This window comes from Tigriopus californicus, chromosome 7 (genome assembly GCF_007210705.1).
Source record: "Tigriopus californicus strain San Diego chromosome 7, Tcal_SD_v2.1, whole genome shotgun sequence".
NCBI lineage: Eukaryota > Metazoa > Arthropoda > Copepoda > Harpacticoida > Harpacticidae > Tigriopus > Tigriopus californicus.
Window position 1 is genome coordinate 6,025,766 of NC_081446.1, and position 21,376 is coordinate 6,047,141.

The window sequence follows — 21,376 nt, forward strand, 5'->3', positions numbered from 1 at the left end:
CTTAGCCCTCTCTTTCCCTTCCTTTTTGCATCTTCCTTCTTTTATGTCAGAATGTTGGGAACACACGACAGAAAGCCAGCTTTACGCAGTTTCCAACACAATTCTTGTCGAGAAGAGCAGAAAAAACAAGCAAGGTCATCATCATCCTCAACAATGTTCCATATGGAAACAGCCCAGTTGCGGGTTCCATCAGGCAAGCCAGGCCATCCACCATCCCGACTAATGGCCACAAGGACAGACAACAATGTTCAAGAATCGAGATGGAGTATGGTTTCGATCAAGATGACCATGAATGAACGAACAAGAAGAGACTGTTCCCAAAGTAGTAACCCTGCGATTAAGTCGGCTCCACGAGCAGGAAATTGCGGAGCTCCATGGTTACCAAAGCCTGTGTCAGTTATGTGACTGACGGCCAAGACAGTATTCGTATGTAAATCTGGCTCCGGTTTGGTTGCAAGTGGACAGCGGCATCGCTTGCCAAAAAACAAGAACCGCAACTTCTGGTAGAGTCATAGAGCTTTCATTGAACTGAAATTCTGTGACTGAAGACAGCAAATATTACGTTGAGGACCATGTCCACAAGGAATCACGAAGGCACAGAGAAAAGCACATTATTTATGGCTTTCCAGTCATGTCAACAGCATCATATAGCATCTAAAAGTCCTTCTGGCCTTGATGCTACAAGATGTCCTCCAGCAACAGAGAAACCGAGAATATAGACCAAAAGAACTCATTTTCCCAACTGTATGATTTATACACTGAGCAGAACCAGTTCCTCTCCATTCTCGTACTCGTATCTGTTCAACAAGATACTCTTTGATGATTACGATTTCATAGATTTCAATTCCTACTCTGTGTGTGTGTGTGAGGTATCCCAGCGTCACAATCCTCGTGGGAGGGTTTCTCGTTTGTTTATATTTGCATGAATGTCGCCGATTTTGGTCTTGAAGGTTATTAAGCGAAAAGGGGAATAAAAAGATGAGCGATTAATAACCTATTTAAGCAGACTTCCCGCCCACAAGAGATGAATGGCTTGAGATAACCTTAGCATCAAATTGCTCAAGCCTTCTACTGTTCCTTCTCAAATCGCCCTCACTGAAAGGAAGGAACCAGGATAAGGGAGAGGGAAAAGTTTTCATACAGAAATTTATCTCTGACACATACTCTTCGGGGAAACACAGACAGAAAAGGACCGAGTTGGTTGGTTGGCTGGTCGTGGTGGTGGTGGTGGTATTATATTCTGTGAACCTCTTCCAACCAGCCAAGCATATGTGTGGAATTCAGGCGAAAATGAACGTGAGCTCAGGTGTGTCTGTGTGCCTGTGAGGTGTCGATCTTAGAAACTGAGTAGCGCCTTTTTCTACACGCGTAACACGACCCACAAACAATTGAGAACGCGTGTGAAGTAGCCGACCCGACTGACACATTCATGTGGATTCCGATAATTTATAACGAAAAACTTTTATGGATGAAGAATCCAATGAGGGAACAATGGCCTGAGACAACGAACGCCTCCTTGGATAAGACAGAGACCGGGATTAGATCCAGGGCACAATGCTATTCAGATCAAGAAAAAGAGGCAAGGAAAGTTGGCTCAATATCGTTAAAATGATCCATTCAGCATCCTCCAAAGGACGACGGCGGACGCGAAGACATTGGCCAATGTATTCCAAAGGCCGTTGAATGGCTTTGGCCACAATCGTGCCCAGTTTGTTCTCAAGAGAAAGAGAAAGAAGAGACAACCGACAAGAGACAGCGAAAGAAGAAAAGACAAAAAAGAGGTAACAAGGGCACACCAAACATTAGAGGCTTTCATAGCAACCACCGCCGCAAATTTGGAGCAGTACATGATTTCGCTCTAGGCGAGACCTAATAAAGAGAGAGAGAGAACCACAATCAGCGATGAGGAGTACTGATACAGGATATTGGAAATGGATAGACGACCTTCCGTTCCCACGTTCACATAAACTAACGCTCCATATCCTGTTGATCGACATCCATTTGGCTTGAAGGTGGCTCTCAAAGCTCTCAAAGGATTGGGGACTCCTTCAAACACTATTAATCAGATCCAATGAACGTCTACTATACGTAGGTCGGGCTCTAGGGAGGCACACTTCACTTCTTTCCTCGTTTAGCAGTGATCCGATCGTTCAACGTCACTTGTTCTGTACTGTACTGTACTATATAGCGTGCAGCTTTTAGAAAGTCTGCTAGCTCGGCAGGATATGAAGAAGACCCATGCAAATTTAGCTGTTTTTCTGCTCAAGAATTATCTTTAAGTTAGAAGTGCTGGCTTTTGTCCCAAGTATTTGTCAGCCCCAGATAAACCATCTAAGAGAAGACGCCCAAGGAAAACTTGGTTGTTTTTTTGGCCCCTTTGAAAGTGGAAAATTAATTTAAATGTTGTCATCCCATTCTGGCAGTAGCTACGGGTGTTCAAGATGCTCGACAGGATATCTGAGTGGAAGTTTTTCTCCTCTTTCAAGACTACGATCTTCGTGGTTTTTGTCGCCAGGTTGTTCAAGCCAAATCTTTTCCGAGTCCTGATGAAGACAGTCTTCCCTGACAAGCTGATGGACAACTCTCACTCAGGCTTTGCTTTCATTCTCATCGAAGTGATGCCCCCGAACGACAGCTCGTGGACTCCTCTTCATCAAGATTGTCAGAGGAACAGGCAGAAAGGAGGACTGAGCGAAGAAGATGAAATCTAATTGTAGAAGAGAAACCCCTTTTGCCTTGATTGAGAGCTTGAACTTTTTTTTTTCTTCTTGGCTAGCAGTATTTCTTTCTGGTCCATGAACATCTTTATTGGCCTTGAAGACCACTAGAAATGGAGCGGGGGCTAGCGGATGAAAATTGCCAACCAAGAATTTTTGCTGAGTAGCTTATGCTTGCGTGATTGTGCTAAGCTTCATATTTTGGCAATCGTTCGATTCATCGTTTGTTTTGAAAAGACTTCCTGAAGGATGAGGAGTTCAAAAACTGGAACTCATCTTTATGAATACAAACGTATTCGTTCATATTCTTCATTCTCATTGCTTTCTCCACCCATTATGAAAACTTGCTTGGTCGAGGCCTCATTGCTCAGCCACTGGTCGACGGACGCACACAATTTCAAGAGACCAAACCAGCTCCCAGATGGCCAATATCAAACGAACTTGCTTATTAAGTGAGACATGGGCCACTGCATCGCAGAGGGAGGCCTGTCTCTCAATCCCAAAACTTTGAGATCTAAGTTGCCTTGTCAAGGCCGTTATAGTTCATTGAGAGAGAATGGTGGTACTCACATAAGACAACAAGGGTGATTTTGGCACTTATTTCATGAGGCACTTCAATGGTGGGATTGTGAGCAAAGCATTCGTAGACATTTCCGTTTTGCTCTGGTCGAGCACGAAATTCCATCACAGATCGGATCTCCTCTCCACCGAACACCGAAGGTTTGAAATCCGTCTCATTGGCATCCTTCACCACTGAGTTCTCTGTCCATCGAAACAGTGGACGAGGTTTGGAGCTATCTGAAAATGCGAGAACAGATTTGAGCAAGAAATATTGCTACGGCTATGGAATTGTATTGAGACACTGGCACAATGAGTACATCAGAGGGATGTGGAACGAACGAATAAACGAACGAGTTAACACACGAACGGAGGTGTATCGAGGAGGTCTCCAGCCAATGGGATGAAATCTGAGGTAGCTAGCATTAGTAAAAGTGGACAAGGAGTTCGAAACTTGGGGAAGAAAGGCTTTCCACGCAGGTAGGTGGTTTTTGATCTTGTTCTGTCGAGACGTTTTTTTTTATCAAATATTCATTCAACTGCGTAGTGCCAGTTCAGCAGTTCAGAGCAGCAGGTGGCTGGCTCTCACTTTAACTTGAAAAACGATTCGCTTAAACCCTAAAACCCGTCCAAAAACGTAAGCTGGCAAGCAACAGAAACAACAACAGCGACCTTAACTGGAGATTGTTGGTCTTAAGAAGTGTTTCTGCTAGTAAAGGCCACCCGTCCTTTGCATAAAGGACAAAGGTCTCAGTGGCCCCTTCCTTTTTTGGGCGACCTTCTATCCTTCCTACCTCTATCTCGGTCTCTTATTCGCTTTGGGGAGAATTGGCAAGGGAGTTTTGATGCACTTAAACTCGTGTGCCATTACAGTACGTACTGTATTTTCAACCATGTTGCACATTTCGTGTTCCTGTCTAAGAGGCGATCTTGTTGCAAGTGAACTTTGAGCCTCGCACATTCAAGGGCTAAATTTATTCGGCTGCCAGTACTGCCAATATTCGCGGTCAATCCAACGAGACTCGACAAACCATTGGTCTGTCACGTTTTTGATATGCCTTCGCTTCCCGCCTCTGTACGTATCCCCCCAACTCGAAAGGTCCATCTGAGACTGTCGCTACAAATAATTCCCCACCCATCAATGTCTCCTGAAGGAAGAGGGAAAGAGGACCTCTCATTCAAAAATATCAGAAGCATCTTCTCATCTTGAGCCCTCTCAGCCCTGGTGGACAACAAACGAGGCTCTCAAAGCGAGATCAGCCTTTGACTGCGGCCAAAGTCAAGCTTTGACACGATACAAACACAAGAGGGAGAGAACGAACAAAGAATGGGGGAAAGAGGAAGAGTGAGAGGAGCCAGAGGCACAAAGTGGTGGCGTCGTTATGCACATATTCCAAGTCCAAGAAAGAGACCTGCAACATGGTGATTGGTCTCGAGCACCAACAACCGACCTTTAAAAGGCCATTTTCTTTTGAGGATACACGAAAAAGTGGAAGGAGGGAAGGAGGCGAGGGATGTCTGGCGTGAGAGCCGTTTAACTACTGGCAGATGTAACCATATGCTCGAGATGGGAGGTGAAATGAGTAGCGAGCGAGGTTGGTGAGGCTGGTGGCAATGGAAGCGACTGCAAATGGGTCAACACGATGCTCACCTGACACACACAGAAGGCGGATGAGTTCTCCGGCCATCACAATTTTGTACTTGGCGTCGCTAAATTTCTTGGCCTGTTTGAAGGCTCGTGTTCTGTCGTAGTTAAAATGGGTCTCCGGACGCTCGAGCTTGATCTCCAACGATTTGGGCGGGAAGAAAACGTTGAATCGAATATTGGCGAACACGGGTTTTAATAGGTTGGCAGTGTTGGTGGCCTCACACCTGAAACATCGATATTGGTGAGTCTTTCCCTCTCTGGCTCGCTCATGAGTTATGGCCAGCATTGGACTTTGTATAAGGAAGGGTTGGTGAATCTTTCTATGAACTAAAACTGTTTCATGTTGGGTACGAAGGAGATGACGACATGGCGGGTACTTTTTGAATCGTGTGCACACAGTATATTGGCATAGATGTCTGATTAGGATCGTTGGTAAACAATACCTATATAGCTTGTTATTGTCCTCTCTAGAGGTCACGATCTGAAGCATCGACTTGGGATAGGGAAGATGAGTGTAGTTGGCCTGTTTAATCTCTTCCCTTTGATCGTCGATGAACCATCTCAAGTGAGGCTTAGGGGATCCGTCCAGAGACTCACAGGTCAAGGTCAGAAGTTGGCCTTCACGAAGGGTTTTGTTCTGAGGCAGACCACGGATCAAAGGTGCGCTCGGCGCCTCTGGAAGTAAAAAAAGCGACATTAGATTACTGCACTTGAGAATACTGCAAGTGGAACATCAAATCTGCTTTTCAAAGGTCAAGATTGTTTTGTCCAGGGTCACGCTCGCAATCCCGGTTCTATTCCGACCCAAAAAAGTTTCCATGTCTGACAACATTTTTTGACCATGGAAATAAATCAGTGGGCAACTTTTCGCCTTTCCTTGAGGGTGGGATTTTTATATTGGCAGGAATCTGTGTCCCACCAACTTCGCCATCGCTCTTAATAACGTGAGGACGGCCGTTTTTAGCTCCGGAAGGGCAATTGCGTATTTGAGGCGGGCCGATGAGCATTGCCCCCAAAGCTTCCACATTTCTGTCCCTCAAGAACATACCAAACTGGTGTTCCCCACGCCAAGTCAAAATCTGGCTGAGGTGGAACAGCTGGTGCTTGCACAACTCATAAAACCCAGAAGTGTCCCTCTGAATGAGCCAAGGCTGTGGAACTGTCCTTGTGATTTTGGATCATCACGAAATAGAACAATCTGGCGGGAAAAAGTGAGCTAACAATGGCCATTATGACCGAGTCGACAAGAGGACGAGAAGCCATCAGTTCAATAGTCACTCAATTGTTCGGCCATCACAAGAGAGAATGCAAGCAAATCTAAGGAAGTGTGCAAATTTTGCAACTTCTGTGAGCACCATTATCTGTATCCCAAAGACTCGGAAGGAGAGCTCAGAAAAAGCTCTGAAATTCTCTTCTATCAAATGACATCGCCAGATGATGCGATTGTCGATGAGTTCAGAAACAATTCGATGTCTAATTAGCCAGAGCCATTCCAGACTATTCTTGCGTCTGAGGAGGATTGTGCATTGTCCAGCTTTCTTCCCTAGTGTCTCAAGACAAATTGTAGTTGGTACTGACCATTAATGTTGCATCTCAGTCTGAAAAAAGTCATTACTTATAACTGCCTCAAGTACATGCTTGCAAAGTACATTGACCGGCAAGGTTGGTGTTTTTTTTCGCCTTGACGGGGTTCATCCAAGGAACGCTTGAGGATAGATAGCATTTGAATCTTTTAAATGTCATGAACGTATTGGTTTTAATCCATGTTATTTGGTTATCTCAAATTTGGTCAAGGCGCAAAACTGGAAGTATATAGTAACTGACGAGAACAGGCTTCTTCAACTAGCCATTTGGCATGGCCAACTCAAAAGCTTTTGCTCCACTTTCTCCCCTTTACGGAGGTACTTGCGAATACATAGAAGAGAAACGGAAAGGGCCTTTGTTAGAACATTGTCATGAAGTGCAAGAATGTTCGCGTGTCCAATAACTTCTGACAAAGATAAGCCTCCTTTTCTGTTTCTCTCCGAGTGAGTTCGTGGTTTGTAAGACGGACATCTCGGTAGTTGTCAGTTAACAAACAACCTCGCCGAAGTGGATTACTAAGGGGACAATGTGGAAGCGAAAGTAATCAATGACAAGGCTTGGGACACAGGCGAGATAATCGACATTCTGAAAGATGGATATGAGGAACAGTGCGTACTACGTGGTACCATGTACTGCATAGAACAAAGCGAGGCTTTCTTGATGCTTCTAAACGTTTTTCATGATCTCAGACATCGTTTAGGTTAGTTAACGTAGTGACATGGCCAATGACCTCATTGCGTAATCGGCTTATTGTTGAAGGTTATCTTGAGATAGATGCCAAAGGCTTGGTAGTGGGTCATTGAGGTTACATGTCGGCTTTGCTGCACTCACCATGTCGTAAAGGACAATCGACTCTGTCAACTGAATGCTTCTTGCTCTGCTGTTGCGTGACCTCTAGGCCCATCTTTGGCCTCAATGCATTCATGCATGAGACCCCACACGAAAGTAAATAGTCCCACAGAGATTTGAGTGACCATTAATTTGGGCTCCCAGGCTCTCTGATTTCAAACCAATCCCTGGGGCCCAAATGCACACCCTCGCTCACGTCACGCTCCTTTGCCTTTCTCGATGTGAACTAATTTGCTCAGCAAATGGAAGCCACACACAAAAAATGCCCATTCACGCGCTCACTCACTTACTAGCATACTTACAATACTCTGTGGACACGTTCACCATTGCGGGTTGATGTACGAGAACCGCCACGTTCATACGGACGAGTAATAGGGAGTAACTGTATGTAATATGTATGTACGTTCGCTCGTAGGGTACATGTTCACGTGGTGCCGTCGTAGATAGAGGTGAGCAGCTAGCACGACCAATTGCAGTGTTCATCGCTTTCGCTTCCATAACACATCATACAACACATCATCAAGGGCACGTATATAGAAATGAATTCCCTAGTGGGATGTCCCATTGAACGAGAGGGACTCGAGTACCTACATTTGCTACGAGAGAACATTAATGGGTGATAAAGAAAGCAAAGCGAAGCACTGTGTGAGAAACGCAAACATGCAATTTTCAAGGCCATATAATACCCGGGGGTTCCTCCTCAGATATGACTTGAGGACCAGGTTTGTTATAACCTTCGATGGCTTCATCTCTTCACTCAGTGGATGCAACTTTTTTTTCTCGTCTACGGAAAGCTTTATTTGAAAGAGTTGTTCTTCAGGTAATCAAGCACGGTTCTATGTGGACAAGTCAAATAGCTTGCTATTGGATCATGACCACCCACCATACATCGATCTGAGATGACCCGGGAAGTCGAACCCACAACTTGATTTACCTCTCACCATTTCAGTGGGAAGCCTGGCTAGTGGTTGCCTTCATGAATTGGGCCCAAGCTCACAACCACGTACAGTCTCAGGACAATATTGAGTGCGTTTCGAATTTTCATTTTGAGTGTATTTTGATAGCATCCCTGCATAGACCAGGCTAGTTGGTGGAACGTGCCATCCACCCTGTTTGTCCTGGCCAAATACAGGCGACCTCCCTCAGAGGCAAGAAATGCTTGGTTAGCCGTGGTAATAGACTTTGTGACTGACTTTGAGAAGGACCCTTGAAGGCCAAGACGGTCTTGAGAATTTCCTAAGGGGCTGAGTAAATGAAATAAACAAATTGATTTCTGGCTGGCAAGCCAGACGTCGTCAAGAAAGAGACGAATCCCGGTCAGCTTCTTTCCACTCAAAGGTACGCACGGTGTGAAGTACAAGGAGGGCCTAGATTAATCAGTTGTCCATTCTGTTCATTTGATTCAGTGACAAACAGACGGAGGGGGACTGTCCGATTTTTGCTTCCCTTGGTGCATGATCATACACAACTTGCACACTCTTCATGGAAATGCTAGAAAATGGCCAAACTTCTTACTATCCTCTCTTCCATTCTTTGTCCTTTCCATCTGTCCTTCTTTCTTTCCTGGGAGTGCTAACTCTCTCTTTGAGACGTCCTTGAGGCCCACGCACCACTTGCAACTATCCTCAACAACCTGCATCTCAATGATGAGTACTTGGGAATATTTGATATGTTTGCTCTTGATATGGGGTTTGAACTCAAGAGCAGGAAAGACCACCGCGACGAGGCCAGGAGGGGATTTTTCGCCAACGCCTTTGCAAACTTCTCCGAGTTTCTCCTGTTGAGTGTAAATCTGAGAGTGAGGTCTCAAACTTTGGGCGAGAAAATGAAGTGGGCTGCCGACCACCAAGGCCGACCGCCGGCCACCTGACTTTCAAGCGTGACAACCCTAACGTGGTCACTGAAACCGCTGAGCACGGACGTCAAGTCGCGATGATGGATCAGACTTGAGAGCAATTTCTCTTGCATTGAGGTAGGTACACACTGGGCATTCGTATACGTACATCACGTCGTTCTGGATTTGAATGGAGAATAATGCAGCCATGCCTCAACGAGTAGTATCACTTCAAGCCCGGTTCCAACTGCCAGTGTGGACGTTTTTATGTGAGTGACTACTAGTTACATATAATGACTGCAAGCACAAAGCGAGAATGATTCGACAATGGCTCTTGGCGAATCACCGTACAAGTGCTAAACAGAACGTACGTGAGCCGGACTAAAAGGCCGTCCACCATCTTCAGCCACTTGGACTTCTCCACAAGTTGCCCGAGTGGCTCTCGACGTTAGCTTATGCATTTATTCACAAGGGGATTCTCGAGAGGAATTAGAATCCTCGAGGGAAGAACTGCAGGAATGGGAAGGAGAGCTGGTGCTATCATTTCACAGCGGTTCCATGCCATCTCGCTCGCAACAGATGTCCATCTCCGACGCTGTAACATCATCTCCCCCGCCAAGAGATCGGACTGTCAGAATCGCAAGCATGGCTTAATACGTAGAGCATGACAGGATATGGTAGAGCAGGGCAGGTTAGGGCAGGTCAGGGCAGATTAGGGCAGGGCAAGGGCAAAGCTCCTTGTTTTTCTTTTGAACAACTGAATGCCAATGCGACAGGCACTTTCCTAACACTTTCGAACACTTAATCCAGGTCAGATTGTGCGCTAAGTATTTAAAAGCATATTTGAGTGAAATGGCACAGATTCTTTGGCATCTTGCTTTAATTGAACGGTTGATTCACGTCTAGACCATTCACTTTTAGGCCAATGCTGGTTGTGGGTGCTTTCTGTCATAACCCTAGCTGATGAGATCCCCTCCTCATCAGCTATTTATTCCTCAATATTTAGATAGGCTCGTTTCACGTCTCTTGCTCGCCCTTTTGTTCGAAAGGCCTGTGGTGTGTTTTTCGCCAAAACAAGCCACTAAAGGGATAAAGAGGAGGAGGCCCTTTGTTAGCTGGGCAGTCACATTTCTTTTTAATGAATTCTTAAACATTCCAAAAACGAAGGTCGGGGAGTAGAACATGTCCACAAGGCTCTTGGTGTCGAATATGCTCAAGGGGCTTTTGTCGCCTGATTGGATGCAAGTGTTGCTGCACATTTCTTGTCACTTCAGATTTACTCTACTGTATTGTAGGTCACGGACATACACATTTTTACTGTAAATCCCCAAACAGGAAGATAAAATGGAAACGTGGCCAGAATTGAAAAAAGTACAACTACAATAGCACTTTAAACAACAATAACGACTACGACGACGACGTGGCTAAAAAAGAGTCTGAGACTTGGGTCTGTTCATCCCTTTCCAACGGCCCAGCATGTTCCCTTCGTCCTCGTCTCATGTTGTGTTTATTCAGTAAGCCAAAGACTTAAAGGAACTAAATTTGTTCGTAACGCGCAATGTACCCAACCACCAACCCTTCGTTACGAGAGCCATTGATTTTATGAAGAGCGACTAAGATGAGCTAACATGATTACGGAACAACCCTGTTCGTAACAGGTTCACAATTTTGTCCCAATACTCTCCAAGTTTCCCACGTCAGAACCGGGCCAATCCCGTGGCTCTCCTTTCTGTTCCATTCCACAGAACATTATCAGCTTTATTGTCTGACTAGCATTCTTTTGGGTGGAACTGACCCAGAAAATCATTCTTTTGTGGGAATTTTCGTCTGATTTGCGGGAGCTAGGCCTCAATTTGCGTACGCGGTCAATCCGACTTATCCATCATCAAAGGCATCTTGGGGAGACCATTGGAGCAATGTTGAAGCCAAGAGTGAGGTATGTATGTATGTATTCGTGTACGAATAAGGAGCTTGGAACCCACTTGGCTCGATCTATTCAGATAAGAGGAACCGTTTAAGTCATTTTCGCATCATTGCTCACTACATTCACAGGATACGCGTCCTTTGTCAGCTTCAATGCTATGACTCGACATAGCTTAGCTGTTGTCTTCAGTTTCCCAAAACAAAAAAAAAAAACCTTTGAAAATAAACCCATCGGGAGTTTGAGAGAATGCAGTAAGGCTCAGCATTATTGTAAGTAAGATATAGGAATCTCTTGGCAGCCTGAGCCCAAGAAAGAGCAGGAAAGTTGGTCTTCGATCAATCACAAAATAGATGGAAACCCAGAAACCCTCTCTCTCACTTTCTCTCTCTCTTTCTCCTTCCCTCCTTCTTTCTGTCTCTGGGAAGATGGCAGCAAGTAACTTTCTCTCTATCTCTGAGGTCTGGTCTCTTTGAGCAAATTGACCATCTAAAATGGACCTTTAAGGCAATAACATCAACCCCGAATCCGAGAGTAGGTCTGACCGAACACAGTACAAATGTATTACTTCTAGTTCCTCAATGTGAATGGACTTATTCTGAATGGGACCTCGTTGGTTGTGTCTTACGAAGGTCAAGTATGTGATCCTAAAATGCGTGTACTCATTGCAAGCATCATAATTGATATTAATGAGGGGAGTACATTGATCAACACTTGGTTTGTCGCTCGAAAGGAGTCATAAAGTATTTGTGAAAGTGTTTCGATGTCCCTTCACAAGTTAGCATTATCTTCATGTTTCTTGAAGCACCCCTACTGCACATATATTACAATCGACATGTAAAAAAACAGCCGTGTTCAAAAAGATGCAATTCGAGAGGATGCCGTTCTTTACTATCCAATCGAAGTTAGTTCTGAGCATTTTGAATTTACTTTTAACGAAAACGCTCCAATTTGACATGAAGAATGTTCGTCGGGGGAGGATCAATTTGCACATGGACAGTGTAAAACGACTCCGTTTGACGTTACGGGTCATCTTCATTGGGATGATCAAGTAGCTAAGCTCTCTCGATGGTCCTCGGTTTTCTCGGGGATGCTGCTCTGAGAGAGCCAAAAGTACTGGCGTGAACACCGAACATTGGGCGCATCATCGTCCAAGATCAGATCGGCGATCCGTTACTCTCCATTTCATGGGAAGCAAAGAAGAGCAATGAGATGCCAATTGTAAGTGAATGACTTCTTCAGGATCTCCATTTCACGGTTGTGCCGTTTTCTATGCTGAAGGAGTGGTTGTGGTCATTTGTACGCATGCATGTTTATTGCATTGACCAAAAAGTGGTTTGTTCTCTTGTATGCTTCTTTTCTTTTTTTCAAAAAATCACGTTTCAAGCAACAATTTTAATTTACATCCCAGAAAAAAATGCAAAAGCCAATATCTAAATCAACCGCTTTGCACTTAACCATTTTTATGAAATTAATTGCCAGTGACTGGACATTAAGACTATCCTGCTGTATTGCAACAAATGGAGCCTAGTAAACCAACTTCAACAATTATTCCGAGAATCAAGTGACATCGTAAGTTGGGAAAATTGTTGTTTCGCCCAAGTTTCTTCCCCGTCATCAACAATTTGGTTGTGACCTTCAGTTTGGTCAATACAAACCTCATTTTGGCTCAAGGATCAAAAAGCGTTCGTGTTGGTAGTGTTTTAATGGTTTACCCACCCATTAAGTTACTACATACCTGTTGGTGTTTGAAGAAAAACTTGGAAGAAGGGCTGAAGAGCCACCCAGGTTTGCAATAGCGAACCTCAAGGGTTTTCGAGATGGTTCCCCCTATCTGAGCCCCTTTGGTCCAACATTTCTTCAAGAGGCTCTTGAGAGGTCTTGGAAGTGAAATACGGAAATACCAGCAAACTAAATTGAGACTATTTTTCCTTGACCTCTTTACTCTATTTGAAGCGCCTTATCGTTGCATCGCAACTTGGATATTTGAATGACAAGCATAAATGGGCCACCAACATGCCCAACTCCAATACGCTGAACCAATGCTGAACTAACAACTAATTTTTGGAGTGATAAGTCAAATAATAGGGAAGGTAATATATCTTTAGGGAAACACGAGAGCAGAGTGAGTAAAAATATTCCTCAAGGAGGAAAACATTGCTACCGTTCTTTAGCCGATTTTCCGGTATATTTTTCGCATGTTGAATCCAGAGGTTGAGAGTACTCCTCGTTGTCTTATTTCTTTTTCTTTGCTCTGCTGATAGTGGAGTAAGAAGATGAATGTTGTTGACTAAAAATTGGGAAATTGGAGGACTCACTCGAAGAGAAATGGAGATGTTTTGAGAGAGTTTGGGAGCACCAGGCCACCACAGGCCACCACCACCACCATCAAAAATCCCAATACCACGTTCGTTGGTTCGTTCATATTCATGCTTCAGCGAGCCGAAAAATACACCTTTGAACTGTTCTCGAGTCAAAGTTTCATCTCCGCCATTTCTGAATTGTCTAAGGTGGTAGGTAGAACGTGTCACTCAAAAGAGATTGGAAGTTTTTCCAATGATTCTGGAATTCGAAAAATATTAGTTTCCATCTCAGAATTGACGCCGAACTCGTCGAAGATTGGTCTCCCCAGTGCAGGTATTCCGATTCCATCCAAGCTCCCCATAGACATCTCCGGGGGTTTCCCATTGCCCGGGTTGTGACAGCCGCTCCAGTCCTAGTTTATCCAACTGTTTTCCCTACAGAAATCTGATCGGTCGACAAAAAGCCACCGTCCGTTGACCTTCGCTCTCGGCTTTGCCATCCATCTCGAGTTCTCCTCGAGATGACAGTGATGATGATTGTCTCCGTTCTCAAAATTCTTCGGAACCTTATCCTCTCGTCAAATTTAAGTCAAGCCCAAATGGGCGAGGAATAAGAATAAGAGGACGAAGCAGAGACTCAGCTCAGTGGATGGAGACTCATGCACGCATATGGATCGCTTGGCAAGAATGATGCCGAAGACAACAGATGTCCGCAATGTGCTGAGAATAGACAGACTGGGGTGCTGAGTGCTCTCCTTCTCTCTCTTTCTCACTCTCTTTGTCAACTTGCTCGATGTGATCGTCTTTTTAATAAAAAGGCCCAATATCAGAGTCAAACTGGGAAAAGGATGGAAAATGAAATTTTATTATGGCATTGCTCCATGCATGTCTCCATATAAGGTTTGCTTTGAGTATAAGATGCCGACTGGAAATCTTATTTCATGCGATTGCTCAGGAATGCTGACATAGCAATGCAGTTTCAAATGAACCGGTAGTTAGGGATTCATAACGAAAAGGTAAGATGTGATGGAAAAGAGGACTAGCCCGATACGTGACCTTCCTAAAAACACTCAACGAACAAACAAGAGTCTTAACAACCTAAATTAAGGGTATGAATATATTTACTAAACAAGCTTGTGCACATGAGCAAACTTTTGTCCAAATGGCTACAGCGGCATTTACTGGTCCAGGAAAAAGTCAAAGTGATACCAGTAGATGCATTCAGTCCACTGACCAATTGCCAAAGCCAACTAGGCGGGTGTAGCTCACTTCCAAGGCATGTTCCCATTTGTTCAACCAAGTTGATGGTTGATCCTTAAAATGGCCCACTGGCACTGATCACACGTGTATCTTCAGAATCTTACTAGAACTGGGATAACTTTCTTCAAAAGCCATGGATCGTTGTTAAGGAGGTACAAAAAAGCAGATTAGCCAGCCCCTTCTGATCATAAAGAATTTCGCAAATGCCTTCTCAAGTAGCTTTGTTTTTTCCTTTGAAAAGGTGAGGACGACGGAAAACTTGGGGTTCATATCTGCAATATTTACCACGCATACCGAGCACCCTTCACGTGTGCTTGTCCACGGGTGCGTGTAAAAGTGTGGTTGTAGTTTTGGTGGTTGGTGTGGTTTGTGAGTTCTCCCACAGTTTTTCCATGCGAACGATGCCCACTGACGTCAAGGAGAGGTTAAACTGTGCTGCCAGTGTCTAAACTTCCCTCTCTTTCCAAGGAAAACCCTTTGTACTGTGTGAATTCAGTTGTCCACCACTTCCACCGCCACCACCTCTTTATCGGGAAAGTTTTGTGTCGATTATTGGACGCCGTGATGTCGGCTACAAATAACCCTGAATGTAGTTGATACAAACTAGGCGCGCTAAAGGGGCAAGAGGTTTCGGCTAATAGTGACCTCAATCCTCTTGTACTGTCCATTGTTCCGTTCATGCCAAGAATTCATTGAGTTATCCTGAGTTAGTTTCCCTCCGAAAAGACATTGTGAATCTTAATCTATTGCAAAAGTAGCTCCAGGCTAAGATTCAGGATTGCCAGTACGTTTTACTTTGGGATCCGTACATCTTTGTCGGGGAAGTACAACGATATCTACCAATATTGATGAACTCAAAAATTGTCCTCAGGTTTCTCGACATTCATTTAATACCAATGGAGCTTGGATCAATAATGTGGAAATACTTTTCGACGTGACGGTGTGAGTTTGAAATACTCGGTGGATATTCAGAAAAAGGTAAATGCTGGAATGGAAATGAACTTACTTAGTATCACGACCTCCTTCTCAGCCTTCTTGGTAAGCGGATCCCCAAAGTGGCCTTGACTCACAGCCTGGCACGTGATGGCCACGACGCTCTCATTGGGGCTGAACTCAATGGTCAGGTCTGAGCTCACATCGGCGTATTTGCCCGAGGTAGGGATGTGCCTATCAACAGTGATCCCTTGGGTGATATGCCGTCCGTTGACGATCCATTGGAGCTTTGGCAGTGGGTGGGCATTGAAAGCCTGACAGCGGAAGACGAACGGCTCTTCCGCGGTGGCCGTGGACGAGCCCGTGATGATGATCCTCTGAGGAGGAACTGTAAAGAAGCGCAAAATAAACCAGCATTAAGGCTAAGGGTACACACTACCACGAACTTCAAGAAATATGGACTGTGAACGAGCTTTCCGCCAAATCAGCCTGCTCTTGGTCATAGTCAAAATAAAAGGAATAAGAAACGTAGATCTCTTCAATCAAAAGGAAGGCAATTTTAATATTATTTACTTAAAAAATGGTTGGTGTCGAAGTTATGTTGTCAAAAGCTTATGTAACTGACCAAGAGCAGGCCAAAAATTTGAATTTTATGTAACGTTTTAATGTCAACTTTGGACACATCTCCTGAGTTCCCTAAGCACAGATTTGGGCTCAAATTTTGCCAAGGTCATCTGTTCAGCAAGATCTTGTGGTCGTATCAAGGGCTTATTGGGAATAAAGTGAACGGTTTAGGAGATACATTTTTTGCTTCCGTTCGCAGTCCACATCTCTAGAAGTCCGTGACACTGCACAGGCACAACACGTGCATTCTCCCCGCCCACCTCTTCGTCTCCACTCGCTCTCTAGAGTCAATGTAAGTTTTTCTTTGATACTTGTTGAGTCTTTACTGATGTTTTAGGTTCTAGGTTCTTTTACCGGTTTGTTGTCTCTGGCTCAACAAATCTCTCGAGCTTCCAGAAAGCAACGGACAAAATGTTTACTAGGAGGTAGAGAAAAAAACTTTGCCATCGGTGGAAACAAAAAGAAACTTTCTGGAAACATGGGCCTGAATGGCACCAATTCGAATCATTCAGTGAGCTAGCTAACGTCACATTCGGACCATTTCAAATCCTCCCCAACGCATGCCCCGACTACAATAGACACTCGAGTGCTCATTGGCTACATCTTACGGTCACTCACAAAATGACATGGCCACCCTGTGGAGTGGGAACTTCAACTTCTAGTTTATGCCCACGTTTCCACGTAGGTTTCAAAGCAGAAACATGTTTTTCTTCGCTTGCTGCTGTTTTACGAGAACATCACGAATAAACCAAGAGCAATGTGACAAACTCGTGTGAACCCATAAAGCTTCCCCGCCCATTGGCACTGTTTTGGGACTGGTGTAGTTAACAAGTGTCACACTGGATGGACTTGAGGCATGTTGGTTGGCGGAATGAGGCCCCATTTCGGTGAAATTTAGCACATCAGACCTTGGTGTGTACGTACAGTTGTACGTCTACGTATGCTGGAAAGATGTTCACGTTCCGTTTTCAAAGAATTGGGTGAATTTAAGATGACGAGAGGGACAACAAGGCCATATCAGATTGAGATCTCATCCCGTACTCAAAGTTTGGAGCCCACTCAGATCCTTTTGATCGTTCGTTAAGGGATCTGATAAGAGCCTTGGGCGTTCGTTGGGCTGGCAAGGCTGGGAAGGCAAGTCGTTTTTTGTGAGTGGACCATGATTGGTGGAACAGAAGCGTGATCCACAAATTTGGTTCATGCTTCTCCATTGCATTTGGAAACGAATCCGGCGGACAATATCATCATCAAGAAATGAACATGGACGAACATCGCACAGACTTTTGCAAAACTGCATTGGTTTGTGGCATGCAGTCTGACTGCCACCGCTGGATGGCCTTTAATTTAAAGCAAAAATGCATTTTTCCGATGGGGACTTTATGGCCTGCGTCCATTCACTTTTCCACCTGGCTTGCTTGGCTGACTAGCTTGCTGGTTTGGCAAGGAAACTGGAGAGTGGGCACAATTTCATATAAAGTTTGAAAGCCAATCTCAAGATATTGGTTGAAACAAAGTCCATTTTTCGAGGCTCAATATTCGCATAGAGCCTGGCGAATCGTCGAGCGATCCCAAACCCCGCTCCAAAGATAAGGACAAAGTTACTCACAAGTCACATTGAGCTTGAGCTTTTGCTCGGTTACCAAAGGAAAATCCATGGTTTGTGCCGAAAACGAGCTGCAGGAGAACACAACCTCGTGGTCCTCAGCCCGGGCTTTGAATTGAAGCACGGATTTAACTTGTTTCATCGAACCGATCACTTGGAGCTCGGGTTGACCCGGAAAACCTGTGGAATAAAAAGAGAGAGAGAGAGTGAAAGTGTGTGAATGAGAAAATGGTGGTGGTTTAAGCCTGTGTACAAGTTGGAAGTAGAGTATTTGAAGGTTGTTTGGCTTTCAATTCCTTGATGGATGTATGATGATTATGACGAGGGAACGAGAAAATACATTTGCGCTTCAAGCACTTAACAATTTACTCAGCATAATGTGATGACGAGAGGATTACTGTAGATGGGTACCCTCCCTCCCTTCCTCCCTCGGAGAAGAGGGGCTCTCGACATGCTATCGCTTTCAAGTGAAGAGAGTAAGTAAGCAGCTAACACATGAGTTTGAAACGACTTACCAATTGACAGCGGGCTTCCATTTCGGTGCCATTGAATTTCAGGCAGGGGATTTCCGCCTTCGGAGAGACATTGGAGCTGAACGCTTTCGCCTTGTTCCTTCCTGACCGAAAACGGCCCTAGGCCTCTTGTTCCTCCTGTTCCACCTCCCGAAATGCCTTCTCCTCTGAGTATTGGGGGCCTCGGAGGGTCTGCAAGAAATGGTTTTCAACAATTGAGAAACCAAGCATGCAATGAGCATGGACAAGGATGGTTTCATCCACGAGTCGACTCGAAAACCAACATCAAGCCAATCGAGTTCGCTCAAAAGCATTTCGTAATTGGACTAACAAATTCCACGATCGCCATTCCATGGATTCGTGCAATTTAGTTAAACTCTCCAACCAATGCAAATCCGGAGAAAGAGGTCAAATGCGCCTGCAGTCACGTGGAGTGAGCGATAAATATTGGATGGAGAATTTTCATTTCCTTCTCCAATTTTTGAGAGTTTCTGTTCAATATCAGCCCAAGAATGCACTCGTTCTTGGAAGCTTTCAGATCTTAGGGTGCTCATTTTCTATCCCTGGTCACCATTTCTTACAAACCAACCGACAGAGGCTTAAGAGGTATTTGGCCCATTGCCAAGGCCAGCCTCTTCTTCGGTCTACGCTGAGAAAAATCACTTTTTCAATGGTTTACTCACTCAAATGACTGCTCAGGAATTGGCCTTTAAATGGCATTGGTCGTCGTAAATCAGTGCATGTCTGTACAGCTAGATGTGTAGGGGTCCAGTCCCATTCGTTATACACTTATCACTACAGTCCATTTCTAGCCAAGAGTTGCTTCAAACACCGTCTTGCCACTACTTGTAGAGTGTGCGCTTGCTCCATCCACATTTATGTACTGTCTGTTCGTTCTTCCAATGTTTCACATGGCTGCCGAAATGAATCTTGATGGACGTCGGTTTCGAGTGGGTAACAATAAACTTGGAAACTAAAGCAATACGTGGATCATTAACTTCAAGCTCGGCCATGTGCCATTGTTAGCTTTTCCCATTGGTTATCTGTATGTATCCCCCTCGTTGGTGGTGCAAACCTTCGTCCCATCCTGAGTCGAGTTGCGACTTCTGAAACATGCATCCGTTCAAGACAGACGAGCTGCCCTGAGGTTGGCTTTGGGTGCATGCGTTTGTGTCTGTGGGGAGATCTGGAAGTCTTCTCGGAGGATCCCACCAACTTCCGCTGTCATGCCCACTATTAATCGTTTCTTTTTGTCTTAATGGTCCTTAAGTGAACCTCTCGTAAAAGACAGGCGTATCCAGAGTGGAGAAAGGCGGCGACCCGAGCAGCCAGAGCAGGAACAACAACAACAACAACAGGGGCACACCCGTGTAACCCAGTCAACCAGGCCATCAGAACCTTCATCTTTATTCTCCATATCCAATGAATATATATTTTTCTGCTTAGGAACGCTCGGCGGCGGGGGAGAGAAAAAAGTTTAGATGAGGGCTTTTGCCTACTATTTGAAATGTCCCATTGTGCCTTTAATGGTGGAAGAAAGAGAAGAGGAGGAAGAGGAGAGCAGAACAAAACGGGGAATGAGACTTTTTTCATATTTCATACAACCAAATTCAAAGTACAGAACGCTCTGAGAAGGCGACTTGTCGGAGGTTCTGGGCTCGATCCTTTCAATTTCATTTCTCAATGAGCGACGCTCAAGAATGCGAACCTTTGCCAAAGTTGTTCCACTTTGGTACAATGGTACACAATCGCGCACGGGGCGGCTCAAACAAATCCAGGAAGAAGAGCCATCGCCACGAAGCCAAAGCAGATCAAGAAAGAGTAACAACAAGAGCGAGAGAAAAAAAATCGTTCCTCCTGAACTCAGGAGAAAACTTGGAACAATGGCTTATTAAGGCCAAGCAAACCTGGCAGCAAAATTTACCAAATCTGGTTGCATAACTCAAAACATAGCAAACAGAGGAAGTCATAATTTAGCCTCAACTTTCTGTTCACAACGAACGTCTCCTAAGGCAGAGAAATAATCCTTTGTCTTTGCTCTGCAGCCAAACCGCAAGCTACTTAATGCATCGACTTAGCCGGAATGGAATCTTTCAAGGACGCTTTTCCCCCTAGCATCTGAGCCGAAAACATCGGCAAATTCTTTGGAAAGTGAGATCAACTACGTATAAAATTGTTTCATATATGTTGTTCCCTTCAGGTGCACAATTATATTTGTACCTTTTGTAGAGGGAGGTCTCATAAAAAAACCTTGCTTCCACGGGAGGTCATTCGTAAATAACTCGAGTTCTACACAACTTTTTGCTCGTCATCCTAGGTAGAGAAACACCATTTCTCAGTGACGTATTCTTATCGTTCGTATGAGGTAGATCTTCAAAAGAGGCGGAACTCTTTACCTTTGAGTGATGACATGAGAGCTGCAGTATTTTCTCTTTAGTAAATCCCGTTCCAATTGCTCACACGTACAAAGGTTCAAATCTTACAAGAAGTTTTAAGAAAATTGATTTGGGAAGTACGTACGTCGGGGAACTTGCGGGAAGGAGCACAACGAAAATCAATAGTTGATTTAAATTGTAACCAAGGTATACCGGTAACATCGCAGAGCGCACACACCTGCGACAGTATATGGATCATTTTGCAAACACATGTGTCTGAATTACCGGAAGGCCTTTCTTGGCAAACTTGGTAATCTCTGTCTTTCCATTTTGTTCCTTTTACTGTATGGCCCATCTTATGGAGAATGTGAAAGTAGAACACATTTAGAACAGACAGAGGGGCGTATTAGTTGGCTGGCAGCTCGCACGGTTACACGACTATTTGTGGCCATGATCAAAGATTTCTGCCCATCTCCCTTCCTGTCGACGAGTCAATAGACCAATGGCAAAAAGTCAGTCCATGGGGTCCATTTGTATTCTGACAAAAAGCTCAGTCTTGATTCCAATTCTAAACATGTGCCTTCGACGCTCCGAGTTCCTGGACCTTGTTACAGTTTTGTAGCCTCGTCATTTGAAAAAAAGTCTTCAGAAACCG

At 44.6% G+C, this 21,376-nt stretch overlaps 1 protein-coding gene across 1 annotated transcript in view; it reads right to left on the minus strand.

Moving 5' to 3' along the window:
• LOC131883547 (nephrin-like) overlaps positions 1 to 21,376 on the minus strand; it is a 44,448-nt gene that overhangs the window by 5,623 nt on the left and 17,449 nt on the right. Inside the window, exons 7-12 of the mRNA XM_059231037.1 lie at positions 18,350 to 18,538; positions 17,838 to 18,014; positions 15,681 to 15,995; positions 5,367 to 5,598; positions 4,927 to 5,147; positions 3,288 to 3,515 (exon numbers count right to left, since the gene is read on the minus strand). Of these exons, the coding sequence (XP_059087020.1) occupies positions 3,288 to 3,515; positions 4,927 to 5,147; positions 5,367 to 5,598; positions 15,681 to 15,995; positions 17,838 to 18,014; positions 18,350 to 18,538 (1,362 nt within the window). The remainder of the gene's footprint in view (positions 1 to 3,287; positions 3,516 to 4,926; positions 5,148 to 5,366; positions 5,599 to 15,680; positions 15,996 to 17,837; positions 18,015 to 18,349; positions 18,539 to 21,376) is intronic.